The 26,654-nt window shown below is 52.7% G+C and overlaps 8 protein-coding genes across 8 annotated transcripts; 6 read left to right on the top strand and 2 right to left on the bottom strand.

Annotated features, from left to right (window-relative positions):
* Positions 1-755: 755 nt before the first annotated feature.
* On the top strand, positions 756-1,646 carry BDZ83DRAFT_628887 (uncharacterized protein). The gene has a single exon (XM_060508730.1). The coding sequence runs from the start codon at positions 794-796 to the stop codon at positions 1,148-1,150; it is 357 nt and encodes a 118-aa protein (XP_060362581.1). The 5' UTR covers positions 756-793; the 3' UTR covers positions 1,151-1,646.
* Positions 1,647-2,786: 1,140 nt separating this feature from the next.
* Positions 2,787-4,824, top strand: BDZ83DRAFT_754324 (BZIP family transcription factor; the record flags this gene model as incomplete). Its single annotated transcript, XM_060514466.1, has 2 exons — positions 2,787-3,032; positions 3,160-4,824. 2 exons carry the CDS (start codon positions 2,787-2,789, stop codon positions 4,822-4,824), a joined length of 1,911 nt encoding a protein of 636 aa, XP_060362580.1.
* A 603-nt stretch (positions 4,825-5,427) lies between these two features.
* On the bottom strand, positions 5,428-6,663 carry BDZ83DRAFT_703954 (uncharacterized protein; the record flags this gene model as incomplete). Its single annotated transcript, XM_060511488.1, has 3 exons — positions 6,207-6,663; positions 5,702-6,119; positions 5,428-5,642 (listed from the first exon to the last, which is right to left on the bottom strand). Exons 1-3 carry the CDS (start codon positions 6,612-6,614, stop codon positions 5,428-5,430), a joined length of 1,041 nt encoding a protein of 346 aa, XP_060362579.1. The 5' UTR covers positions 6,615-6,663.
* A 1,656-nt stretch (positions 6,664-8,319) lies between these two features.
* Positions 8,320-10,080, top strand: BDZ83DRAFT_628879 (acid phosphatase). Its single transcript, XM_060508729.1, has 3 exons — positions 8,320-8,667; positions 8,725-9,551; positions 9,630-10,080. Exons 1-3 carry the CDS (start codon positions 8,628-8,630, stop codon positions 9,942-9,944), a joined length of 1,182 nt encoding a protein of 393 aa, XP_060362578.1. The 5' UTR covers positions 8,320-8,627; the 3' UTR covers positions 9,945-10,080.
* Positions 10,081-10,342: 262 nt separating this feature from the next.
* Positions 10,343-14,371, top strand: BDZ83DRAFT_628878 (dihydroxyacid dehydratase). The gene has a single exon (XM_060508728.1). It carries the CDS (start codon positions 10,729-10,731, stop codon positions 14,053-14,055), a length of 3,327 nt encoding a protein of 1,108 aa, XP_060362577.1. The 5' UTR covers positions 10,343-10,728; the 3' UTR covers positions 14,056-14,371.
* Positions 14,372-14,455: 84 nt separating this feature from the next.
* BDZ83DRAFT_703943 (uncharacterized protein) lies at positions 14,456-16,913 on the top strand. Its single transcript, XM_060511487.1, has 2 exons — positions 14,456-15,439; positions 15,503-16,913. Exons 1-2 carry the CDS (start codon positions 14,638-14,640, stop codon positions 16,846-16,848), a joined length of 2,148 nt encoding a protein of 715 aa, XP_060362576.1. The 5' UTR covers positions 14,456-14,637; the 3' UTR covers positions 16,849-16,913.
* Positions 16,914-17,492: 579 nt separating this feature from the next.
* BDZ83DRAFT_418279 (uncharacterized protein) lies at positions 17,493-19,915 on the bottom strand. The gene is made up of 3 exons (XM_060502965.1): positions 19,359-19,915; positions 19,085-19,231; positions 17,493-18,979 (listed from the first exon to the last, which is right to left on the bottom strand). Exons 1-3 carry the CDS (start codon positions 19,422-19,424, stop codon positions 17,795-17,797), a joined length of 1,398 nt encoding a protein of 465 aa, XP_060362575.1. The 5' UTR covers positions 19,425-19,915; the 3' UTR covers positions 17,493-17,794.
* Positions 19,916-21,984: 2,069 nt separating this feature from the next.
* BDZ83DRAFT_783412 (RTA1 like protein-domain-containing protein) lies at positions 21,985-23,401 on the top strand (the record flags this gene model as incomplete). Its single annotated transcript, XM_060515586.1, has 4 exons — positions 21,985-22,218; positions 22,279-22,527; positions 22,586-23,011; positions 23,373-23,401. Exons 1-4 carry the CDS (start codon positions 22,071-22,073, stop codon positions 23,399-23,401), a joined length of 852 nt encoding a protein of 283 aa, XP_060362574.1. The 5' UTR covers positions 21,985-22,070.
* Positions 23,402-26,654: the final 3,253 nt, after the last annotated feature.

The raw sequence follows: 26,654 nt of genomic DNA, 5'->3' as shown, positions 1-26,654 counted from the left end.
CTTCTAGCTCGACATTGTTTCCAACATTTGGCTTGCCTTCTGGTGGCCCCGAAACCGAAAGAGCTGGAAGAACACAGAAACCCAACCGCGAATAACTCTCTCAATCAAGAAGCTGTTATCTGAGTTTCTCCAGTCGAAGAAGATGCCATGACGATCCCACATCAACCTCAGCTGAGCAGAGATCATGAGGCTGTTGCCAATGCAAGATGGCCCAATCAATCCCGAATGATGCATGCGCCACTGCGTGCACACCACGCGTCGGCGCTTTACACCCACGTTTTGTGGTTTTTGCCAGTAAAGGTAATGCATGCTCCCAATGGTGCAGACTTTACGATCTCTCGAATTCACCCGCCAAGTTTTACCCTACCAAACAAAGCCATCCGAGGGCCGTTTCGTCAATGGTTCTTTGAGAAAAGGGGATAACCTTTCTCAAATCGAAAGCGATGGTTGCTTTTTTGCTTTTTCGTTCTCATCCTACTTGACGCCTTCAGGGATGCAAAAACCTCCGGTCGGGATTATGGCGTGAGTTGATGGCGATCGTTGCCCCTCATGAAGTGAGCATGCCCCAAGAGTGAGGCTGGCAGGCGGGATACATATGCACAGGCGACCATGTTTGCAATGGATCTCGACCTGCTTCTCTGCCGCTGGTCCCCGGTCCAATCGAATGGCTTGTCAGCTGGGTACGGGTTTTGATCACTTGCAGTTTCACACGTTAGACCAGCGCGCCGGGATCTCGAACTGACATAATTCGGGTCGAGAACTCGAGGTTGGCCACCACAGCACCACCCATGCCATGTTACCGCATTCTCGTCACTACCTACCAGGTCGAGGCCGCGATGTTTCCTTGCAGATGTGGTTTTGGATATCCTTCACCTGCATAGGTGCAGCACTTGCGCCCATCTGCGAACCGCAGATCTCTCCCACTCTAGTTCCCTTCTACGGGGTCCGCGAAGAAAACAAGGCTCACCAAAAGCCCTCTCAATTCCTTCTCGCCCCAGTCCCGCGATCCAATCATGCAGCTCTTGGCCGTCTTATTCCCTGCTTCGCGGGATTCTTCATTGTTCTCTCTCTCCGACAGGCCCTGGCATTTCAATGGCAATCCAACACACTCAACTTGCCTCACCCACAAGGCTGGCCTGGCCACAGCTGATCGTCCTGTCCCACGGTGTCACCCGTATCCTTGGATTGGGGAACGAGTCGGCGTTCTACCCTCAAGGCGGGAGACTTTACCCACACCATGACCGTGGCAGGCTGTGTACTCCAACGCCTCTTCAGTTGTTCTTGCTTTTCTTTTATCCTTGGTGGGTTTCGTCAGTGTTGACAGGAAGTGGCGCCAAATTGTCTTTCTTAAATCAAGTACGATCCGCCTCAGACACACCCAGACTGTGAACGTGTCATGGACATGTCTAAGTTGTCTCGTCAAAGGTCGAACTGTATTGGAGAGGACTAGTCTTCTAATCTTTACCGGTCGTACCTCTATCAAAGCACGATCCACTTGTGACTTCAAGCTGTTCTATTAGCCGCAATCTAGTCAACTACGTTTTCGTAACCTTGAGCCCCATTTGAATGGTTCCAAGTGGCTGCTTTACACATATACTTTTTTAATCTCGTTCTGCTACCTTCTTTTGGGCCCGCCTCTGCCCGGGATTTACGAGTGTTGTTGTGAAGCTCTGCATGGCTGACGGTGCCTGACCACAGGTCCCCGGAGCCCGGCGCGATGGTGAGGCTATCTTACCCTAACAATAGTCTAAGCTTAGTCGGTGTGCCACACTCACAAACTCGTGTCTGCCGAGATTGAAGGCGTTAGTCGGCATCTTTAAAGTTTACGGATCCACATCACTACCGGCGCACCCACTTCCTACTCGGCGGATATGAGTAATCATTCCCGTCCCAGCGGCCTCGATACGCCGTCCGATACGGCAGACGACCTCGACGAACCTCCTCCCTTCCGACAGACCCATCACGCAAGCGGGTCTCGTGAGCAAGGTAGACACGGCTTTTCAACTTTCTCTCGACCGCTTCCCCAACGACCTTTGGCAAGTCGCCGGCCACAAGTTATTGATCAGCAACAAGAGAAAGGCTGCTCCGCTAGTGTCAGTACCTACAACTATCCGGGCCCGTTAACAGCAGCATCCCGTGAAGAACGTGGTTCAACCGGCGCCGAATCTACTGTCCTTTACTCAGCATCCCGCCTACCTCTCTTCTCTCACCCTTCATATACACATGTGCGTCCGCACCTGACGCAAACTCGCCAGCAACTGAATGCAGAGGAACAGTATTACCGTAATTTACAAGATCAGGAGTACTTGACAGTCTTTCACGAACCCCAACAACACTATTGTGTACCCCATAATCACCAATCACCGCAAGACTTGAGCCAACAGCATCAATATCAACACCAAGTATTTCCACACCCTTCGCCGGCGGACTCTGTACAGCCAGCCTCCCTTGCTTCTTCTTCTCCAGACACATCGTCTTTGCTTTGCCATCCACACGACCCACGGCTTCTCCAGGCTCAGCTCCAAGCACCCACCGAAAGCGGCTTTGTACCATTTGCTTACGCAGACCCCGAATTGCCCCCAAATCCTGGCGAACTAGCCCCGATCCAGTTTTCGGGCCTAGAATCCGCACATCTCGCCCCGGAGCGCCCTGTGGATTTCTCTTTGTCCAGACCTGTGGCGGGACCCGCCCACCCATTCTATCACAACCACCTCCTCAGCGACGACCTCCTCCAACATCGCCATACTGGGGTCCTTCAATACCCCGGCGGCTACCCGGCACTATTCATGCAGAACCCCGGGCTGTCCATCCTCAACGCCGAATCTTTCGACGATGGTATGTCGGGCTTTCGCGCACCAAGAAGTCTGCCCACCGGGGGGAAACCTGGTGCCGACACCAGTGAGGAACCAAAACGATCTTCCAAGAAACGGTCAAAGGCCCAGTCTGCAGAGGTAGTAGAACTTGATGAGGAGGAAAAGAAGCGGTCAAGGGGAAGACCACGCCTAGATACCAATGATGAGACCGCAAAGGACGTAAGTTGGCAACTGACTCCTGACTTGACACCCCTTTTGCAGCTTTGCTACGAAAACTTGTTCCAGTTGATATTACCTCCCTCATCTTACACCTGCCCCCTCAGTCAACCCCTTCTAACCATCATAGCGTCGTCGAACACAAATTCGGCTCGCTCAGAGAGCCTACCGCAACCGCAAGGAAACAGCGATTCAATCGCTCGAGAAGAAGGTCGACGAGTTGAGACGCACCAATGAAGAAATGAGCAAGGAATTTATGAAACTCTATGACTTCGCCGTTAGCAAAGGCATGCACGAGAGCACGCCCGAATTTGGACGACAACTTCAGGCCACGACAGAAAAGTTTGTTTCTTTGGCAAGGAAGACGAGCGAGGAGCCAGAAAAGGAAGGCGACGTGCTTCCAAGCCAGGAAAATGATGGAGACGCCGAGGATGTTGACGGCCCTGCCAGTGGGCGAGAAAGGAGCAACCAAAAGTCGCCATCTGCCGAAATTGCTAAGCCGATTGAGCAAGTCATATACGATGCTCTGTCAAGCGAGCAGCCGCAGCAGCACCAGCTTCGGTCGACACCTCGAACACATGCGATGACTGCGGTGCACACAACATCTTGGGCGCCGGATAGTCAGTCACATATGCCGCACTCGACACTATCCCAGGCTCCAATGGGCTACGAGATTGTGACGGAACCGACGCCGGATAATGCTAGTTTCCCATTCGGTATGTCCTATGAACATAGCCTGGACCAACCAGGCACTTTCGATCTACTCGCCAACCAGCCCTTCTCTGAATCCCTATTTAACATTCTCTCTTCACCGACCTCCTATGCCCACCAGGAGCGGACGTTTGGGCGGCGTCTGCAACGATCAACTCTAGAAAAGGCTTACACGTTGCTCCGCATGCCCAACCCGCCGAGCAGCCTCATCAACAGCGCCTTCGGTTTCAGTTTACTTTTCGAGCCCAAAGAGAGGATCGTGGAGCGGATCGCTAACCGTCTCAGTGTCAACCAACGGGAAACAATGTTTAACTGGAAGTTTCCATTTTTACACCTAGGGGGCGGGGGCACGTGGTTCGACGAGATGAATGACTTGGATGAGATGGCGTACCCGAGCGGCCACAAACAGAGGAATCCGGTGGGAAACCAGGGGACGGCCGAGCCGTATCGGCAAAAGGTCGACTCACTCTATGGCATGGGGCCGTGGGATGCGCCGACGGAAGAGATGCGAGACCTACGAGTGGAACGTGCCGCCGCGAGACTTCGAATGAACGTCCCAGGCCTGCAAGGCGACTTTTACGATGCGGACGAGGTCGAATGGGTTCTTCGGAGACGAGGAGTTGATATTCCCGCCGCTGCGGATTTCGTCACGGCCGAGATCAATCCAGCAGACTTTTCGGATGACACGGCGGTTGCCGGACGCGCTCTCGGCAGCGGACTCGACAGCAACAGCAGCAGCAGCATTAACAACGCCTCCGATATCTTCAGCAGTTACGGAACGAGCCCTGGAGACGCCGCTGCCAGGCAATGGCTTGGGCAGACTTTGAAACCGACGAGGCCGTCTGATATACACTTGGGCGATACACGATCTGTTGGGCAGTCTAGCGACGCGGCTTCTAGCCAGATGCCCCTGGACCCCAGTCTTGCTGGCGATATATTTGGGCTGGAGAGCACTTCTACCAACCAGACTACGACGTCCGGGTCAAAGCGGAGGGCGGTGACGATCAACGTTGGGGTCCTCGTTCAAGGCATGTTCATATTTCCGAGCAGAGACCCTTCCACAATCTGCGATAGACGATGCTGACAAGGATATTACATGTAGAAATCGGACTGAAGTCGGTTTGCTTGGGGCGATCACCTGGGATCCGGCCGAGAGACTTGAATGTTGCATTTTGGGCATCGCTGACTACGTAAAAAATTGCGGCTTTGATATTACTTGACTTTGGGAGGGGCGTACCATTGGGTATTAGACTGTGCCGGTACCAGAACGGCCCAAGGCCTCGAATGGCTCGTAATTGATTATTTTCTTTTGTTGATTCATGCCATTCCTGTCAATGCTGTGTCTGGAGGGGTATCCCCATGGAGGGCAATGGCACTTTCTCATCTAGCGGCTGGCGCTTTGTATACATGGGTCTACTAAAAGTGGATGTTTTATTGTGATAGGAGCTATCACGGGGGCTGTATCTAAGGCTTCGAGCTCTCGGATTAGAATTGAACTTGGTTATGTTGCCCGCAATCGTTTTCTCGCCGGCTTAGGTTTAGCTTTCCCAGGTTATTTTATCATATCCGTACAGAGGATACGAAAACTATGTACGTGGAAAAAAAGAAAAAAAAAAGAGTAGAAGAATGTCTGTGAAAGAATTGAAGTTTTCATGTGCGGCGTATGAAGAGTCAAGACTATTGAGCCTCACTTGGAGAAGGTGACCTTGAGCACCTGGATCCTGTTGTTGTTCGTGAAAGAGACGACCAGCGTCCTGCCGGTGGGATCTAGATACGGATGAGCGACGCCAGCGTAGACGAGCCCGCCATCAATGGCCTGAGCCTGGAAGATCTTGACGTCTGGCGTCCAGGGGCCCTCAGGCTTTGCGGCAGTACGCAAGAAGACGGTGCCGCCACCGATGCCTTTAGTAAAGTCAGTCTTGAGCCTACATTTCAGAGACCACAGGATGAGAAAAACATACCTAGGTGAACAAAGATATAACACTTGAAATGCTCATTCCACACAATCTGCCCCTGTCCCGTGCCCCACACCGTCGCCGTCTCGGCGTTAAAAGTCGTCAAGACATCCGACTTCCACCCCTGCTGGCGGCCCCAGTAGTACTCGTAGTTGCTCACGTTGAACGCCTGGCTGGCGTTGACGCGAGCGAGGTAGACGTAGCTGCTCTGGCCCCAGTCGGTGATTGTAGTCGGCGGGCCGCCCCAGGCGTAAATGTACTCGGAGCACGGGTCGCGGAAGGCGGCGATGTCGCCGTACCGGGGCGTGGTTTTGGCGTCCCACCAGTAGCCGCGGTCGCCGTAGCGTTTGGTCACGGTGGGGGTCCCGAAGAGGACGTCTACTTTGGCGATGCCTGCGCCCACGAGGCCGTCTGCGTTTTGGTTCTGAGTGGATTTTGTGTAAGTCTTGTGCTGCCTCTCTTTTTGGGCATTGGTTTCCGGCTTCATAGGGGGGGGGGGATAATGACTTACAACCAGGTAAAAGACGGCGCCGGTGCGCGTCTCAGCATGAGTCTCGACCAAACTCGTCCCGCCGAACCCGGTATCAACCTTTTCTCCCCACGACGAATTGAAGGGGATGAACTGCTTCTGGCGCCCATTCTCCCCCAAGTTGAGATCATGCACGACCAACGGGTTCTTGGTCATTACAGACACGGCGTCGCGCACCATACCGTGGAACCCTGGCGTGTCCTTCTCAGGATCCGTGACACCAGCATCACACCAGAGCACATCACCCCAGACTGCATACCATTTTCCTGCGATAGAGCCGGTGAAGCCCAGATCGCGGTGGGAGCAGCTGTTGTCTGCGTGTTGGAAGCCCAGGTACTCCACTTTTGGGTTCACGATGGGGTTCGTGCCGACGGGCAGTGTGCTATCCATTCCTGCGGTGAGCACTTGGAGGGGGTTTGCATGGGCGAAATTGGTGCCGATGGCTAGAAGGGCCGTGGCCAGGGGGAGGAGGTGAGGGGTCGGGGCATGCATTTTGAGGGGAAGTGGGTGTCGATCTCTGGGGTTGCAGTTGACCTCGGCGCGGGAGGAGGTGGATGGACCGGGGATGGGCGATGCTTGTGATTGCTCGGTGTGGCTCGGTGAGGGTGTCGAGAAAGGAGCGTGAAAGCCGGAATCGATCTGGCTCTTTGGAAATGAGTGTGGGATGTAATTGATACCTTATGTAAAGAATGAAAACCTCCTGAAGATCAGAAGAATGAAGGGATGGCGATGCTAGAGAGCGATGCTAGATCGCCTTGAGATGAGGTTAAGACGTGATGATAACGGATGGCAAAGGGTGGTAACAAATACGTACTGGGAAGGTACCTCCGCTGTCGCGATGGCAGTCGGACAGGCCAATGCCGAATCACAGTGTCTAGCCATATCGACAAGCGCTTGTCCCCCCTGGTTCCATGGTTGAGTTGACATGGAACGATGGATGGAGGGACGGGTGATAGGCCCATCATGGTGTTGCAGGCCGGAGGGAACCACGGGCGGTCGGACTGCAGATGCACAACGCCGGATGTGCGCCACGGCGCCGTGCGGTGGGGCCGGGCCTGGCCGGTAGGTTGCAGAGGGAATGCAAGGAAGCACCGGGTGGTTTACATAAGTTGGCGGCGGATCAGTGGCCGAAACAATCTGGATGATGGGCAGCCGGGTGTGGCGTCGCGGATGTGAGATTGAGGTGCCTTGGGGCTAATTTTGCTGCCTGGGAGGGAATCGTGGCTTCCATGCGATGATGAGATGGAATTGGAGCTTGAGTGGTCACGTTCATCCTTAATGTCAAAGCATTATCTAGAGAGTGGCCGATTTACGATGAGCTAACGGGTGAATGACTATGAATTGACAGGAAGGGACATTTTCCTGGTCTAGTAGGATGGAATGGAAATTATTCCCATCACGACATCATTCAGTCATACTCATAACAGTGCTCATCAATTGGCATCTCACCAAGGCTTTTCTTGCCTCAATTCAAACAATGACAAGTGGGAGTGAACTTAGAGGTGAGTAAGTGAGTGAGAGGCCAGATTCACGACGCAAATTCCAGAGACCATGGCACTGGCGTATTTCGAATGATGTCTCCGTGTCGCACTTTAGAAGAAAATCAAGCAATGATTAGTCCAAGGTGTCTCAAACTATCTACGTGAAGTGATTGGAACCTTCAGCCTCTCTACCATGGTGTACATGCTGGCCCTTCACCCCGGAGTGGTCTGTCAAGGTCGTCGCGAAAACAAGAAACGGCTGATGATGAGACACTACAAGCAGATCTGGATCTTACTAGCTCATTTAACTCAACGTGAGAGTTCTAATTCACTTCCCGTTGCAATTGGTGGTGGAGAGAGCCCACGTGGATCATCTCATTGACGTTCTCATGTGCAGGGAAGCTTCAGGGAAGATGAGATGAGCTCCCAGGCACATGCTCGCCCTCAAGCCCGCCATTGGCCGACCCCTCCTCAGGCCTGCCAAGTTGGGAAGCTGTTTCCTCCAGGCAATTTGCGGGGCAGAGCGGGCAACGGCTTCCGGTGGTGGGGCACCTCTCTTCCCGGTGTGTCCGTTTCTCCTCTGTCCTTTGCATCTGTCTTCTGCCATATGCTGTTCGACCTTGTTAGTCTCGGTCTTCTTCCTGTCACTGCATGGCCGTGATATAACCTTTTCAGAGCTGGTCCTTCACTCTAACCCACGTGCCCTGACTTGACCCGGTTGGCTGGCACCACCGGATGAACCCTCCGCTTCACTACCGACCCTTCCATCGAGAGGCTTGAACGGAGCTCTCGGTTACTCTTGGCGATCTCGCGTGCAGACCTTTCATATATTTATAAGCATGCGCTATCCGTTCCTTCAAAGTTTTGGTTTTGCCTCCTGTGCGTAGTCGCTGTTGTGCTTCTCATCTCACCACTCTTCGCCATGTCGCCCATTTCCAGCCTGGCCCTTAAGGCCGCTCTCCGTGCGTTGCACCTTGATCTGGGCTTTCTCCTCACACAAAGATTCTGACCTTGACTAGTGCTCCCTCTCGTGAGTGCTGCTTCATGCAGCAATGAGACCTACACGCACAATGGCCTCACCTGGTCTCGCGGTATCCGCATGAACCAGGTCCAGGTCGTTGGCACACACAACTCGTACCATCGCGAGGCACCCCTTGAGGAGCATCCGACCCAGGCGATGATGCTTCCCAACGTCCAGAACTACTACTACTCCCACCCGTCCCTCGACATTCAGCTCAACTATCAGTCTATTCGCAACCTCGAGCTCGACATCTTCGCCGATCCCGAAGGCGGCCACTACGCCACGCCCCTCATCCGCAAGCTCGCGAACCTTTCCACGACTCCAGACCCCGATCTCCTCGCCCCGGGAATCAAAGTCCTGCACGTCGCCGATGCAGACTACCATCCCACCTGCAAAACATTCATTGGGTGCTTGAACATCGTCAAGAAGTGGAGCCAGGCACACCCTGACCATGTCCCCATCCCCTTCATGATCGAGTTCAAAACCTCCGAAGCCGCCTTCGCGGCAATCGGCGGCGCGTCTCCAATCCCCTGGAACGACACGACACTTCTCAAGGGCCTCGACGATGAGATCCGCAGTGTCTTTGCGCCCGAGGACCTTGTTACCCCGGACGACATCCGTAGGAGCAACTTGACGCTGGAGCAGTCCGTCTTGCAGTATGGGTGGCCCGACTTGGAGAGTGCCCGTGGTCGCGTGCTCTTCCTGATGGACAATGGGCCCGTCAACCCCATCCGTGACTCTTACACCGAGGGCCGACCTAACCTTGAAGGCCGTGTTCTCTTCACAAACTCTGCGCCCGGAAACTCTGACTGCGCGTTCCAAAAGGTTTGTTGTTCATCAACCCTTCTACACCGGGGGCGTTCTTGATAAGAAGTGACTATTTTACTGACAACTTTCAATCAGCTCAATGACCCCACCGGCACCGAACAGGCCAACATCCAGGCGCAGGTCAAGGCGGGCTACTGGGTCCGCACACGCGCCGACATCCCGCTCGATACGCTGCTGTCCAACGACACAACGGGGATGCGTGAGGATGCGTTCTCCAGCGGTGCGCAGATCGTGTCGACCGATTTCCAGGCCTACGGCATGAGCAGCCGCTGGAACGTCGACTATGCCGTGCGCTTCGAAGGTGGTGCGGCGGTGCGGTGCAACCCCATCAACGGGCCCGCCGACTGCGCGAGCGAGGCGTTGGAGCCGATTTCATATGTCCGCAACTAGATGAAGTTTACTTCAATGTTGGTGAGATAAGGTGTTTTCTAATAGTGTAATAGTAATAGCATAATGAAGCAATTCGAAGGGCTGGTGCACGTGGACGCTATCGATTGACTGTGGATGGAATTGAAGAAGCTTCCCCAGCTTTTGAGCGATTTCCTCTCATCAACCAGTGCCGATTGATGCGAAAATGCCTTTTATTCTGCCTCTCCCCGAAAGATATGGAATTGTCCAATGAAAACGAACTTAGGTTGCTTATATCTCGACCAAAGTACCATCATCGAGGCGAAGCGCGCGGTAAGGGCTGACATGAGCGGCCGCCCCCAGCCACTTTGTGGGGGAAGAACTGAGAGCTAAGTGCCAACGGGCAAGCTTCCTGGGCTGAGCCACAACCATTCGGCCAACACTGCTTCAAAGAAATGCAGCAACGAGTTGTTCAGTCCAGAAACTGGACGAACATCCAAGGCATCTACTATGGACTCGACCATTGACTCAGCCGGCAAGAGTCCGTAATCCCTTGAGGGGGAAACGGCGAATGACGCAGGATCGGCCCTTTCGTCTGACCGTTCCAACTTCCTGAGGTGAATTCCCGTCATCCAACACCGCGGCGCACCTTCTGGCGGCGTGAGTCAACGCAGCCCTCAATTGGCCTCATCTTCCCCTTCTTCCTTCTCACTACCTGCAATGCCTCAATTCTTCTATATAAACGCGGAAAGCACTCTCGATATGTTCCCAGCCATTTGATTCTTCATGCTCAAATTGCACCTCGTCTCCCATTCTTGGAGTCTTTATGAACAAGACACCACAGAACGGGACGGTCTACGGACAACAAACAGCACCACCCAGCATGGCTACCACCGACCGTTATGATCTCTTAATCTTGACGGACGCCACGGCGTCCATGAGCAGCTACCTGCAAGCTCTCAACAAGTCTCTACCAGAAATTATTCGGATCTCGGCTCTGACCGACTGCTTCGACCGGATCGGAGTCATGGCTTACCGCGACTACTCTGCCTCCATGTTGACGGAGTGGTCAGGATGGTACTCAACAAGCTCAACGGCCGACGACACAATCACACAGGGCCAGCTACTTCAAAAGGCCAGTCATATTAAGGCAGACTCTGGTACTTACGGACTAGATTGGCCCGAGGCTGCAAAGACTGGACTTGCCAGAGCCTATAGCATCATGCGTCCCGAGGCCACCACCATCATCATCCTCTACGCTGACGCGCCTCCCCACATCCCGGGAACGTCGTCCAAGCACAGAGCCACCGAAATTCAGAACCTCTCCAAGCTCGATTCCTTCTATGGCTGTGGAAAGTACTTTACCGATTGGATTGCTGGCGCCAAGATCCTTCGGGACGGCGAGAAGAAGGCCAAGGTCTTTTCCGTCATTCAGGGCGGCATCGAATACACCGTCGCCCCCTTCACGTTTCTCTCACATATCACGGGGGGAGTGAGCTTCAAGCTCGATAACCAACACAACGTTCCCACATCGGTCGCTATCTCGGAGTTGACCACTGGCATCCTGATGGCCTGGATGGGTGTAGGGAAGGAAGGCGGCGCAGCGTCCGGCCAGCGCACCTACGCCGAAGCTTGTCAGTATCGAACAGCCTCCAACATCGAGGACGTCACAAGCGAAGAGGACGACGCCCTCGAGTTGTACTTTGCTATCGCCAAACACATGGAGCGGACTGTCATGAACAACATAAAGCCAACACCTACCAAGCTTGATGAATTGCGGACTGTTGTCGAAGCTCGGAAAACGCCCCTTTTGGACTTCTCGAAGAGGTACAAAGCCGATGAGGTCTACCGCAGCTTTGTCGTTGGGCAACTCGAGACTTTGATCGCAGCTGATGTTGGCACCATTGCCATCAACCCAGTATTCGGTAGCCTATGGCGAGCCGTCTGCAACGATCGGGATAACCCGGCTCGCGATGGACTCATCCAGGCATTTGGGTACTCCGTCGACCGCATCCCCGAGCCTGAGAAGAAGGCCCGGATGAAGGCGTGGCTCGAAGAGTCCTACGACTACGCAGCTGAAATTTCAGAAGTCATCGACAAGGTGCCCGAACACCAGAGATACCCCTGCGTGTTTCTCGATCCCACTGAGCAATTCCAGACCTCCACAGACGACAACGGCGAAGACGCAACCGCTGATAAGCGTGCCGTCACAGAGTTTACACGAGAAGAACTCCTAGAGATTGGTCGTTCTTGCGACAACCGTATTCTCCAGAGGCTCGGTAAAGTCCTCACACGATTGACTTACGTGGCCCGCGAAGAGGACCTGCCAGCTCACATTAGAGCCGACCCTAATGTCGCCCTGATTCCCATGGCCCTCTCTTCTGTTGAGTATCAGCGAAAGTTTTGGAAGATACTCTTACATCTGATACTTCCTGGGACCATGCTGGCCGCTCGTCCAGCCGCCCTGCTTGCTGCCCTTGCCCTGCGCTTGGGAATTCGGCCCCTCACAGCCACCGCGGACAGGGAGCTACTCACATTCACCACGAAGTGGAATAACTTGGACATCCCCGAGACCTGGAATGCTAGCTGCCTTTCGCTGCTCCTGGATGCCAGCGAGGACTACGAGAGACGGGTTGCTCAAGGCGTAACACAGCGCCCAGCGCCAAAAGCCTGTGTTCTCCTTGAGAGCGACCGACGTCTTTTTGAGACTCTGGTTGACTACAAGCTCCTTGAGTTGAACCTCAACACGACCCTACAGGCCAAGATTGGATGGCACCCTGACAAGTCTAAGGTATCTCTTGGGCCCCTTGCCATATGCAAAAGATGCGAATTCCCCCGCTCAGTCACCATAATGGGGCCGGACAACGTCTGTGGCCTCTGTCCTAAGAGCAACAGGTGTGACTGCAAGGTCTGTCAGACAGCCCCGGATCAAGAGGCCCGTCTCCAGAACAACGTGACCCGCGGGGATACCGAAGAAACGGAGGCGACGTGGGTCGAATGTTTCACGCCAACATGCCGTGCTCAGTACGTCGTCTATAACCCCCAGGCTCTGAATGTACGGGCAAAATGCTACTACTGCCGGCACCATGGTTTCGTCGCGGCAAAAGACAAGATCCCGCGCGAAGCTCCCTGTGTCGAATGTTCGCAATGTCGAAGCCGGGTCATCTGGCCCGAGACATACCGTCCTTCCGACCTTGATCTTTCAGCCTTCAAGTGCCCCGCTTGTACAGCCAACAGAGTTACCGTCATCGATTTCGAAACCTCGGCTAAGACACTGACCGGCGAGAACGGCGTCTCGTGGCTCCTGCGCAATGATGATTTGGCAATCAAGGACCCCTTCAACGGCCGATCTCTGTTCTACACCATTTCTCAGGTAGAAGAATCGAATCGGGAATTGCTAGCAAAGAACGTTGAGATTATTCCAGCGGTTCACGGGCAAGCAAAGCTCACGATTCGCGGCAAGGCTATCCAGAACCAGGATAGCATTCTCGAGTCCCTTCGCGAGTGGGTAAGATCTCGACGTACTGAGGCTGGGGTTTGCAGTTTGTGCTTCTCCAACATCCGGAAGACCGATCTTCGGAACGCATGTGGTCGCTCCGGCTGTCATCAGCAGATCTGCAACGGCTGTATGAAGGATTGGTATGGACTCAATGTCCGTGGAAGATTGCTGAACCTCGCAGCTCTCTCCTGCCCCTTCTGCCGCCGACAACCGACCGCCAAGACTGTCTCTAGCTTTGGTATTTCCCACATCGGCGACCTACAGACCGCGACTACGGACAAGGAGTGGATATATGGCTGGTGCAGAGATTGCGGTTTTGCCAAGAAGTATGCTGAGCGGGTATGCGCTGTTGGCGTACCTGAGGTTTCGAACTGGTCATGTGATGAGTGCAAGGAGATTCAGATAGAGGGTGCCCAAAGGTTGAGGGTTCGCAACTGCCCCGGCTGCGGTACAGTTACGGAGAAGATGGGCGGATGTGACCATATCACATGCACCGTGCCGGGTTGCAATGCCCACTGGTGCTTCGCCTGCGGTGAGAACGTTGGCGAAGAGGACATCTACGATCACATGAGCGATGCTCACGGGGGTATGTGGGGAGGTTATCACGCGGATGAGGACGATTATGACTATGGTTACGACAATGAGTTCGATTAGGGGGACCGGGTTTTGTATAATTTCACCGCCGCCTAAGACGATCTGGGCAAGACTCGTCCTGTTGGAATTGGTCTAGACCTCGCAGACTTTCGTTGAGTTTAAGCTCCTCGGGGACTGGGTTTCTTCTCACTCATTTGTATTTGGTCTGGCGACAACAGCACGGAGTTTAAGATGGGCAGAGCTTGGGGTGTGTGTTCCTGCCTATGTTAATAGTGTAGGTAGTAGGGTATCAGGTTCGTCATTATGAACAAGTGTTTTCTCACTTAGCCTTGAAGACCTTGAGTGATCGTAAGTCCACAGTGAACCCTCTTCGTGAATTCATGGAATAATTGCGGTCGTGTGACGTCGGTTCGGTGCATCATTCGCGCGAGTTGAGATTATTTGGGAGATACCCCGCAGTCCGTTGGATTTCATCCGCACCATCGAGACGGCCGACGTATCTTGAAGCAAAGGCCGGCGTGTGATTCGCAGATATGACTCATTCGACCTTCATCGTCACGAATAGTTGTGGGCTTCCACTTGACACTGCTGGATCAATCTCATCCACCCTTTGGGAGACTCGCAGGTCGCCGATACTACAACATGCCTCCTCTGCCCGGTTTCTCAGACAACCCCTTCCGCACCCGCGCCGACGTCGTGCGCGCGGCAACGGCCCTGATACGACCATTGGAGCAGTATAAGTCCCTCCAGAGAGCGCGGATTAAGCTCACGACCAACACAGCCGCGGGGTTCGATGAAGTCGCGGCGCAGTTGGAAGGGTTCGCGAGGCCGTTGTGGGCTGTCGCGGATCTTTTGAATGACTTCGAAAGCGGCGGCGAGAGTGAGGAACTCGCGGGCTTGAACTTGAAATCTTGGTCCCGGGGGGTCGTGGCGGGAACAGATCCAGATTCTGAGGAATATTGGGGCGATGTGGATGATATCGATCAGCGGATGGTGGAGATGGAGTCTATCGCCTTTGCTATGCTTGTTGCACCTGGACCATTTCTTTCGGCATGTGATAATGAGGAGAAGAAGGAGAGACTCAGGACTTGGCTGAGGCAGATTAATGGGAAGAGGATGCCGCAGAATAATTGGCTTTGGTTCCGGGTGTTTGTTAACCTGGCGTTGGTGAGGGCGTTAGGGGTCTCGATTGAGGAGGCTAGATGGATCATGGATGCGGACTTGAAGATTCTTGATACTTTCTATATGGGGGAGGGGTGGTCCAGTGATGGAGCTTGGGGGAAGGAGAGGAAACAGGCGGATTATTACTCGGGCAGCTTTGCGATTCAGTTTGCGCAGTTGTTGTATGTACGGTTCGCTGTCGGGGATGAGGAGAGGGTTGAGAGGTATAAGGTGCAGGCCAAGGAGTATGCGTCCAGCTTTTGGAGGTATTTTGACACAAATGGTGAGTGTTTCGTATTATTTTGTTGTCACTGAGCTCTGGAAAGCAAGCTGACGATAAGGAAAGGGGCCGCAATACCATTTGGTCGAAGTCTAACATACCGCTTTGCTTTTGTTGCATTCTGGTCCGCCGCAGCAACCGCTGGCGTGGATCTTGCACCGCCTCTAGACGATCCTGGAGTAGTCAAGGGACTGCTGTTACGGCATCTCCGATGGTGGGCAGGAAAACCGGACATGTTTAACACGGACGGGACGCTCAGCATCGGGTTTGCGTATCCCAACATGTACCTGAGTGAGGACTACAACTCGCCGCAGTCGGTGTACTGGTGCCTCAAGACCTTCGTCATCTTAGGTCTGTCCGAGGACCACGCCTTTTGGAGGTGCGAGGAGAAGCCCCATCCTCTCCAAGGCGTCAAGCCTCTGGCTTCATTATCAGAAAATACTGCGACGAACGTGAAGCAGCCGTATCCGGGACGTGTAGGAGTCGTCTGGCCGCCGCGGCATATACTTTGCAACGGGCCGGAGCACCATTTCTTACTTTCATCGGGCCAGATGACGAAGAAGAGCTTCAAGGGACGGGAAGCAAAGTATGGCAAGTTTGCGTACTCATCGGCTTTTGGGTTTAGTGTGCCCACGGGACCACTACTTTCGCAGATGGCACCCGACAGTACACTGGCTGCTAGTATCGACGATGGCGACAGTTGGTGCGTAAGATGGGAGCCGACGGACTTCAGGATCGAACTTGTGTCGGTGTCGTGTTCTAGCATGTGCAACGAGATGCCGTCTCTAGTCAGTGTCTGGAAACCATGGAAGTGGCTTGACTTGGAGATTGAGACAGCATTGGTGCCTGTCATGGAGAGCTTTCCCGGGTGGCACGTACGGGTTCATAGGGTCCGATGGAATCCCAGAGGCGAAATTCCGTCGTGGTTCGGGAGTGTGCAGCTCCTCGATGGAGGGTTCGCTATCGACTCACATACGGCTGCGGGGAAGTTTCTCCCGAAGCGGACTTCTCACGAAGTCGATGGGCAGTGTTACAGCGAGGACATTGATAGGTGTGTCGTCTACTCCTCAGCCGGGGCGAGCGGCATCTCCGATATCATGGTCGAAGGAGAAGGGCTGCGTGGAGATCTCGATAGAGGGGCGTGGATGTTGAGACCGGATCCTAATACCAACCTCATTGTGCAGACGTCGTTCATTCCCGTTATCAATCATCAGTTTAGCCTTCGACAGGGGGAAGAGGAAGGGAATGGGGCGGCTGTAGACTCGCTCTGGATGGCTTCTGGTGTGTTTGCTGTCAGTGGCGCAGCTGGGCTTCCGGCGGAGAAGATTCGAGCCATGTGGGAAAAGAGACTTCGGGTGTCTATCAACGAGGGAGAAGGCAGTAGATGGATGGTCCGAATTCTTGAACATTGAGCGGCTTTGGACGCCATCAGGCTGATAGCAACTAAGAAATCCAGTACGAAAGAGAATGGCAAACTCACTTCCGATATCGTAGCGGCAGGATCGAGAGGAATTCATTCCGCACTTGCAACAAGGAAGATGTCGCACTTACTAAGAGTCATGCTACCCAAAGTGCCAAGTCAATACCATGACTCCGCCACTCAAAAATCACTGCATGACCTTGTGAGTGCGTCTTCTCAAAAGCCCTGTGGCGTTCAGCCAAGTAACCGATGTAGCATTACAGAGTTACGGCGCAGTCTATGGGTTACGGGCGGTCTAGGTCAAGAACCTGGTAAACATCCCTGTAAATTATGAATTCTTGTTCTATTGTTTCTCCCCTCATCAGGGATTGAATATTTGTCATGGAGCGAAGCTTGTCGCGGTCAACACGTAGCTTGAATAGTAACCAGCAAAGCTGAGTCTATCGTGTTGTGCCATTTACACGACTCAAGTGCTATACGCGGAGCGAAACCGATGCCGTCATCCGGAACGGACGGCCCGCGCAGATCATCAGAAAACTTTCTACGTATTGATTTCGATGTTCATCGCACCTGAATAGATGACAAAACGTCGACTAGTCATAAAGTTTGGGCCTCGCTTTACTCCATACAAGGTTTCAACCAAGATTCCCTCCTGGACTCCAGTCTCTCCAACCTCCAAAGTCCCTGCCAAAGCCATGAAATTCAAATAACCTTTTCGCTCTCCGCGCTTGTCCGCGCCTGTCCGGCCACCCGCCGATTCCGGCTGCCTTGGCCATGTCTTCCCGTCCAAATCCAGTAACGCCCCGGCCCTTGTTAGCGAGAGATGATATCGACTCTCTGTCAAGTGACTACTGTCCGTAAAGATATTCCGGTTGCGAGGCGCTATCATGTGTAGCGTGTATGAAGTGATAGAATGAAAGAATGATTAAAACAACAGGCTAGAGAACGACGGGCATTGCATGTGCCATGCGATCTAGCTGTACTTCGTAACCGCCAACCCCTATAATTTCCACGGGCCAAGCCACCAAGTCTGCCCATGGAGTTGCAGTTAAGTGCTGCGATATGAGCGAGATCAAAGACCGGGCCCACCCGTTCAGGAACCAGCAAAACGGCTCTGCCATGTGGACGATAACGCAGTAGTGCGCCAACACCACCATGGCCGCTGGATGACGCCGACGCAACATGTCCAAGTAGTCGCTGGTCATGAGAATGGGCCAGAGGAACACAGCGCGGAACTCGACCGGTGCCGACATGGCGTTGAAGGTAGAGACCTTGGCGATGCACTCGCTCAAGGCAATCACCGCGTTGGTGATGGCATATTTTCCCTCGTGCTCGACGAGACCAATTTCCGCGAGCTGGGAGCTCAGGCGAGGGAGCCGTTCGAAGAGCGGTTGTAGAGTAGCCTCCACGGTGGACGGCGTGGTATCGCCGGACCCGCGGATGAAGATCTCTCGCAGTGGGCCCTTGCGCAGATCCTCGTCGGAGGCGCGCAGGATCATGCTCATCCCGTCAGTGAGGGTGAAGATGTCGAGCATGCTATCGATCGGGGAGAAGGAAGGGTTGTATTTCTCGTAGCTCGGGTAGGTAGCAAAGGCGCTCAAGGTAAGGAAGATGGAGGAGGCGAAGAGGGCATGGCAGTTCGTCGAGGAGATCGTGCCCAGGAGAGTCCCTCTCATCCCGTTGATGGCGTCATTCTGGTGCTGGGCAGCTTGCATGAGGTAGGCATGGCGGCAATCTGGCTGGAGGTAGGCCAAGTGGTAGGCCGAGAAAGCGAGAATTTGATGAAGGAGGAACGGGTAGGAGAGAGCCTCCCTCGGGACGTCGTATTGAAGAGTCTTCTGGGCCAAGGAGGAGTGCGAAAAGGTTCGATAAGACACCGAAGTATAATGGTGCATAAGCTCGAGATCAGAGATCCATCCGCTGGCCGTCTCGGTCTTATTCAGATCGGTCAGGAACCTCGAGAAGTAAGGAAACGGATCTGACTGCGACGAAGGCGAAGTTTGGCCTCCTCCGCCGGAGCTAGAAGCGCTCTGTTGGCCCCCGAGTGATCCGGCGGCAGACTGTGGCGAGAGAGAAGCAGGAGACTGCGCGCTTGATCGGCGTCTCAGTGCCGATGCCGAGCCCTAAGAAACCCCAATCGCGCGTTAGTTTGCGAAAACGAAGCCCTCCCCAACACTAACAAGGCTGGTGAGGGGGGGAGAAACGGGGGGTTAGGGGAGGAAGCTTACGCGCGAACCCGACCTCTTGGTACGTTGCCCTGGCGGCGGCAGGTGAGCCATGGACTGAGAGGACGCGCCTGTCGGCGCTCCCGCGTTTTCGAGACTACATGGCAAGCCATGGCGTACACAGGCGCTGCAAGGCTTGTTTTCGTCACACTGCGTGGGGTTCATACTCGTTAGTTTCGGCCGAATGCACATAGCGCAGTGTTAAATATGATAAAAGGGAGAGGGTAGATGAAGATCAAACTACTTCATCACTGGGACTTGGACTCTGATGACCTACTTTGACTCTTCTCTCCTTGCATCTCAAGCACCCATTGCGTGATTTCCTGTAGCCCAGGCGCTTCATTGTGATGTTCTGGCTTCTGCTGCAGAGGATTCAAGACCAAAGAGACATATCGAGGCCTGATAGAGCAAGCACCCGAGAACGAAGACGGTAACGAGGTAGGGAGGAGCAAGGTCCAGTAAATAAGGACGAGCCGGTGGGGTGTGGTATCTTTGCGGATCGGAGTGTGGTCTCTCTGTTTATACAGAGCAGGCCGAGAAAACCGCTGCAGTCGGCGACCCGCGGCCAAGTTGTGGGAAGTTATTCTTATGTTGAGCCTTGTCGAACGTTGTTGCGCATCCCGGCCGAGCGAGCCTAGGGCCGATGTGGAAGTCGACGGGTGCGCCCAGGATTTTCGTCCGATCTCAGGTGGCCGGGGTGTAGGGGACAGGACAAGGGAAGGGGAAAACGGATACAGTCAGGCACGAATAACGCAGTACTGACGCATCATTGTCTTCTGAAGAACGAAGCAGCGGTACGTTTCTATGTATCTGTAGATATGGATAGAATATCTGCGGGAATGCCAAGACTCAAGTCTGCCCTTTGCACAGCTTTGAACATCAACAATCAAATTCAACCCCGCCGGAACTAGGGTCCAGCTGGTGTTTAACCCAGTTATAGGAGGTGTAGTGCGAAGGGGAACAAGGTAGAGGGATGTTGAAGAATCGTCGAGGGCAAGAATGGGAAGAGAAAGAAGAAAAAAAAGAATGGAGAAGAGTGAAGCTTACTAGGTTCCTTGGTATCTTCGCGGTGTTTAGGTGGGGGAAAGTGACGGTGTCAGCGATACGGAACTGAGTCGTGCCAAGACCTCCGGCGTGCGGGCGGAGATACCGCACCCTGGCCCCAGTTTACCGTACGGATACAGTAAACGTGTGAATATTTCCCCAAGAAGAAAAAAGAAGTTGTGCACATGTGGCCGCGGGAGGAGCGGCGGTTGCAGTCGGTATGGGCTAAGCCTTGTGTGCATGCGTCAGTGTGGGGGATGCCCATCCATCACATACTTGACATCACTCCCGAGTTAGTTGATCGGCCTTGACAATACTTAGTGTACAGTCTCCAACGTGGCACTCCCAGGCGCATTGATAGCCTTGCATGGGCTGGCTGAGAATAGAACCAGTGAAACGGCGTCTTTGGGATGTGCGACCGGCGACGGAATGGGACGAAAGGTCCACGGACGTTGGAGAGGGAGGGGACGATGGGAACCAAAAGAAAGGGTGATCGGTTGGGGACTCCAAGGCAACAGAAAGAATAGACGCGAATCGCCAAGACTTTGGGTCAGAGGTTGTGTGTCTGGTAGAAAGCTTTTTATGAATCCCCTCACTCAGTGAAAACACCATGGTAGAACGAGCCAAGGCGTGTTGTCGTCAGTTGACACTCTCATCCCTCTTCGCCAAGGCCCGGCTCAGCCTAAGGAGTACATGTAGCATCTAAGCCTCAATCTTGCGTCGCCGGATCGCCGGCCTCTTCCAAGGTTCCATTCCCCTTCCCGCGCTGCCCACAAGTTGCAACATTTAGAGTTCTCAGGTCCTTCAGGCTTCAGCAGACGCCGTAAAAAGTCTCAAGTCGGCGGAGGCCAGCCAAGATGGGGAAGAATGAGATGGAGAAAGTGACAGGGAAACATCGGGCTACGGCAGGGTCTTGGCAGATATTCTGGTGCGTGCTGTGCCTCCCGTGGAATCCGTGGGTATTGGGTAACGGGGGGGAGAAAAGCCACGACCGCGCCGCGGTCCATTTCCTTCAGATGAAGACAACCCCCGGCCAGTCGCCGGCCGTACAGACCAGTCGGCGATTGGCTTGGCGAGGGTTGCCGACCAATTGTTTTGGAGTCCGAGAACGAGGCTTCTCCACGCCTTTAACTGGGATCATGTCTCGTACGTCGTCGGGGAAAGACCTCTACTATCCCCATTGCCCAATCATGCCTTGTATCGATCTGATTATTCGAGTTAGGGGGGCTGACGCGATCTCACTTTAGGCCTAACTCTGACTAGCACACCATACTGACTTTCTGGTAATGATGTCCCTGAACCGATGCTGCAAGTTGCAACACCTGTCAATCTACGGATACTCGGCGCTAATGGCACAAGCCTCTTACATGTAATTTGACTAGACTCTATGCAAATCCTTACAGAAGATTCATAGCTGATGGAAGAATGGGGCTTCGTAAAGAAAGCACGCCTACTGGGAGACTATGTCTTTCGGGCGACATGGAAAGCCCCGTCCTTACATTACTAATAGTATGAAATCCGGTGGTGGACTTGTCACGAAACTCGTCGCTGGCGAAGTATTGAGGCTGATAGCACAGCTCCCCTCGTTTTCTCTTCTCGTTATCGTTCCAGGGTTCGTATCTCGTATTCTACGTAAAAAGTACCGTTCGAGGCGAAGCAGAGATAGCTTCATTTTTTCGTCAGCTTCAAGATTCGTAGATGCAGCGATAGGAAAAGCGAAAATTAATTAGCAACGGATTTGGGATTTGCAAGATGGCATATCCGGTGCTTAAAGACGTGCTCATCTCATCTGGAATCAGGAACTAGGAAGAATAAACAATCTCATCAATCATAACAAGTCATACTCTACTCTTAACTATCGAAGATTTCATCGATCTTCGCCTCTGAAAGTCTTCGAAACTTTTGTCTTCAAGTCGAAAGATCTCGCCTCCGCACAGATCCCAAAATGGCCAACGACTATTACAAGTACGACCCTTCGCTTCCTGCGGCAATTATCTTTACAGCCTGCTTTGGTCTATCCGCAATTGGCCATGCCTTTCAGATCTTAAAGACGCGAACATGGTACTTCATCCCATTCTTCATCGGCTGTCTTGGTAAGAATTTTGAAATACACCCCTGCTTTGCTGGCATCACTAATATGTACTACTCTACAGTTGAGATCATCGGTTATGCTGGACGCTCGATCAATGCTACCGAGACCCCTAATTGGTCAAGAGGTCCATACATCATCCAAGCTCTACTGTTGCTTCTTGGACCTCCTTTCTATGCAGCATCGATATACATGATCTTCGGACGATTGATTACACTGCTTGATGCCGAGAAACACTCGCTCATTCGAGTCAAGTGGATTACCAAGCTGTTTCTCCTTGGAGACATCATATCGATTTTCGCTCAAGCTATTGGTAAGAGATGAAGACTGCCATGATGTATGAAACCTCAACGGCTAACGATCTCTTCAAGGTGGCGGCTCTCTTGCGGGTGCTGATACAAAGGCGCAGAAGGATCGTGGGCAGATGATCATCATCATTGGCTTGGCCATTCAGATTGCTTTTTTCGGGTTCTTCATGGTTGTGACCGCCTTGTTCCACTACCGTATCAAGCGTGAACCCACCTCGAGGAGTTTGTCGGTGTCGACCCCTTGGCCAAAGCTACTAATGGTTCTCTATGGAACAAGCTTGCTCATCATGGTCCGATCCCTGTTCCGAGTTATCGAGTATGTCATGGGAGAAGATGGGGAACTTCAGTCGAAGGAGGTGTACCTTTACATCTTTGATGCCCTTATGATGCTGGTTGTGTCGGGGGTTTTCAACTGGTTCCACCCTTCCCGGATTATCAACAAGTCACATGGCGAAATCGTTCCCAACTCGGACTCCGAGAATCAGCTCGGTAGCTATTCTATGGATTACCGAGGGGGCGTGCGCAACGACAATGTTTCTCAGACAACCGAGACAAGCCATTACTTGCGCAAGTAAGGCTTCTTCTAATCATCAAACGCAATAGAATCCCACTTCTGCGATCTGATGAGTTTCGTCAGATTGGCTTCACGAGAAATGTTACGGGGTTAATGGTAGGTGGACACACCCTCGCGGTCATCATGGGTTGGGGGAGTTTCATAACTAGACAGAGCTACCATTTCTGAGGGAAGGAGTTGCTTGGTTTCATTTTGTTTCTGCATCGTTGAAGTCGTCATGGTCACATGTAGTTTCGAGTGGTATAGATAGAGATTGCATGTAACTACAGTATGTAGTAAGAAAGGGTCTGCATTTACCTTGCTAATCCGACACCCGACTCATTTGATAATGCAATGTGACAAGAAACCGGAACCCCCGATTTACCCATATCTTAGCAAACTGTCTTACTCCACCTGTTTCTTGGAGACTACTGACATCGGATGACGGTCTGGACCGCCTCGGGCCAGTGCCGGTGGCAGCTGTTCGACATGGAATGGTGAACTTTGTCCCCTCGGAGCAATATGGAGGAAATTTGGACTATCCCCGACTTGGCATGTCGGCTCCCGACAGTTGTTTGGAGACAATGGACGTCGGACTACATACTAGGCCTTGACATTGTGTGACTTGGCGTGACAAGTACAATCAAAACTGTAAGAGACCACGGGTGTTGCGGCTGTTGCTTCACCTGGATCGACAGCTGATCTCTCTACGTCGGGAAGCTTCTCGTGTGCTCATGCTTCTAGGATCCTAGCTTCTCTAGGCTTGGCCAACAGCTTGGTTCTGAGGAAGCTGTACTTAGGGTTGAGGAACCCATTTGCGATCTGCCGAGTTACTAGCCTAATTGATGCGTCTGACGTCCTTTGGTATGCCATGAGCCTCAGGGATGAACCTTTCAAGAAGTAGACTCTAACAGCTCTCGAAAATTATCCTGCGAAGCTGCCAATGAAACGTTAGGCCTGACAGTTTTCTCGTCATGTTCTTCCGCTTAAAACTACCAACTCAACATCGCTTATTTATTAATAGCAAAAAGTACTGTGAGGGCATTCGGAACGGGCCGTTAAGCTTTCTAAGGTGAAACTACCAACGGGGTGGACCCCAGAATGATGTTGCATGCCTGAAAGGCCAAGCCCCCGAATAACCTAATTCCTTTGCTGGCCTCACACCAAGACAAGGTGGCTAATGTTGCCCGAGACCTTGAGAATGGAGACGAACCATGCTGGTGGGATGAGGCTACTCTGTATGGAGAGTAGAGATGCATTCGGGCATCAATAAGACACTGCCCGGACGTGATTTCCGCTCCGTCGGAACCGATTGCAACGGGGCTCCAACTCTACTGTGTGCTCCCCGTGTACCCACCCTTCATCGGCACACCTGAGCCGGGATAATGGCATACAGAACGTGGCGCAGGACTGACAGCTCTGACCAAGGGCCCCTTGCTGCGCTGGATTCCGCCTTGGAGAGCACTCGAAAAGTCGCCGCCCCCAAATTTGCCAAGACTTGCCATCTATCTAATTTTACACCAAAATGTTTGATTTCCCCGCAACTGAGCGAGTAAGATTAATACCAGGCTTGCCTCTTCATCACATGAAGTCAACCGCCGCCGCTTGTCACATCGCGATGTCTTGGCATTTTTGATGCTTCTTGGCCCTCGCGCCGAATTCCCGATCAATTGCGAAAGGCAAAGAGGCTCTTGGCTTGGCGCTCGCCACGTCGTTAGATTTTGCCTTTCCATGGGCCCAACCAAAGCTACAATCGCGGCTATAATCAGTCTTTCTAGGCGCTGTTTCGATTATCGTGGAAAGTTGCTGCCAAGACCATCTTGACTTGGCCACGCCAGGTCTTCAATCACAACTCACAACCTGGCAATTGACCTAGACTCTTGAAGTCAGCGCATGGTGATCAGCATCCTCAAGTCATGAGATCTCTTGGCGACGGGATAAGATATGCTAGCCAAGGCAGATTTTCAACTGAGGCAGACAACACTACGAGCCTTGCCTCGGCGTCGTGTGTGCAACATCTCCCTGCAGTAAGCAACATGTGAGAGCCTCATGTGTGGCCGTGTGGCCAGAGCAACACACATTGAGGCCATTCGGAGTCAGCAAACCCGGTGTGTGGTCTACCATCGTAGTGGTCGAAACCCGCCTCTAGGTGCTTCTTAGCATGTTGACTTTTCGACCGCGAGGTAGAGAATGCTTAGGTCTACTGTCTACTGTCGACCAGGAAATTAGCTTCTCAAAAATGCCGCAATTTCCCTCTAGCAGTCCGCTAATGCATGATTGTACGGAAATAGACGATGCAGTAGAGACCCGAAATCTACGGTCGTCTGATAAGCTAAATGACGCTCTACTAGGACCTTGTTGACAACTTATCTATATGCAACATGACCATGCCGTCAATGACTTGTTCATGACATATGTTCTTCGAGTTTTACGCGATTTCACAGGTATTGACAATTGCAAGTCAATGATGAGATCATGAGCACTTCGCTCCGCAATCTTCTTGTTGCAAGACAATCAGCTTTCTCACAGGTCTTGCTAGATAACGCAGATGTGCAAGTTTGAAGATGAGAGGCATACATTATTTACAGCGCAAATAGAACAGTCGAGTATTGAGAAAGTCAGTGATAATTAGCTTCGTCCATACCGGTATAAGCCTTGCTACCAGCTTTCACATGATCCTGATAAGACTTGAGTATCTCTCTTCCTACCAGACTTACATGGTATTCACGTCTAAAACTTTGGGATTGAGGCAAAAGGCTTTGTGGAGTTGCCTGGCGCGGTCAGTATCCTTCCATGTCTGTACAAGACTCAAAGTCCATGTTGGTGGCTTCTAGGTCAGTGAAGCAAATTTGTCGATTGTTACATCATTCATAATCCCTTAAAGGCTAGCACGACCTTCGATGAGTCAGCTAAGGCGCAGCCAGAAGTTAGGATCATGGTATTACAGTTTATGGTCATTACTATACCTACTATCAGGGCCCGATCGAGTCCGTAGCCTATCCAAGCCTTTGAATCAGTGGTCCAATCAGTCTGAAGTCTAAGTCAGGGCTCCTAGGCATCGCATCACGGGCGAGTCAATGGAAGCATCACCTGAGACTCAATATTTACGGTGCCATATGAATATTCTTGAGAGCAATTTTATGCGCTTTCCTCAGGGAGGAGATAGCCGTACGCATGGTCAACATTTGATATCGCGACAACTCAGCCGCTAAGTTGACGTTTCCGTCAGAGTTGTCGTTTTCGTTCTCGTTCTCGTGAAGCGCCGGACCTGCGATCGTGCACGCTTTCAGTCACCAAAAGCACGAGGCAGGCCTCGATCTTTGGTCGACCCGTTAGCTAGATACCAAGGACACCAAGGGAATTAACTTCGTGCTCTCCGTAGCCAAATAATGGTTGAATGATTTTCGCGTCAGACATCGTTCAAGTCTTACCTTTGATGGACTTTTACCGATCATACTTCCCGAGCCAGCAAAGCCTTTGCAACCCTGATTAAAGCATGGATTACTGATATTGAGCTGAAGAACCTTCCACTGAGGAACTCCATGGAATGAGCTCTAGTTCTTGAGCCGTAGCAGGATA

Source organism: Colletotrichum acutatum (assembly GCF_030867785.1).
Source record: "Colletotrichum acutatum strain CBS 112980 chromosome Unknown BDZ83scaffold_78, whole genome shotgun sequence".
NCBI classification, from domain to species: domain Eukaryota; kingdom Fungi; phylum Ascomycota; class Sordariomycetes; order Glomerellales; family Glomerellaceae; genus Colletotrichum; species Colletotrichum acutatum.
This window is presented reverse-complemented; position numbering and strand designations above follow the sequence as displayed.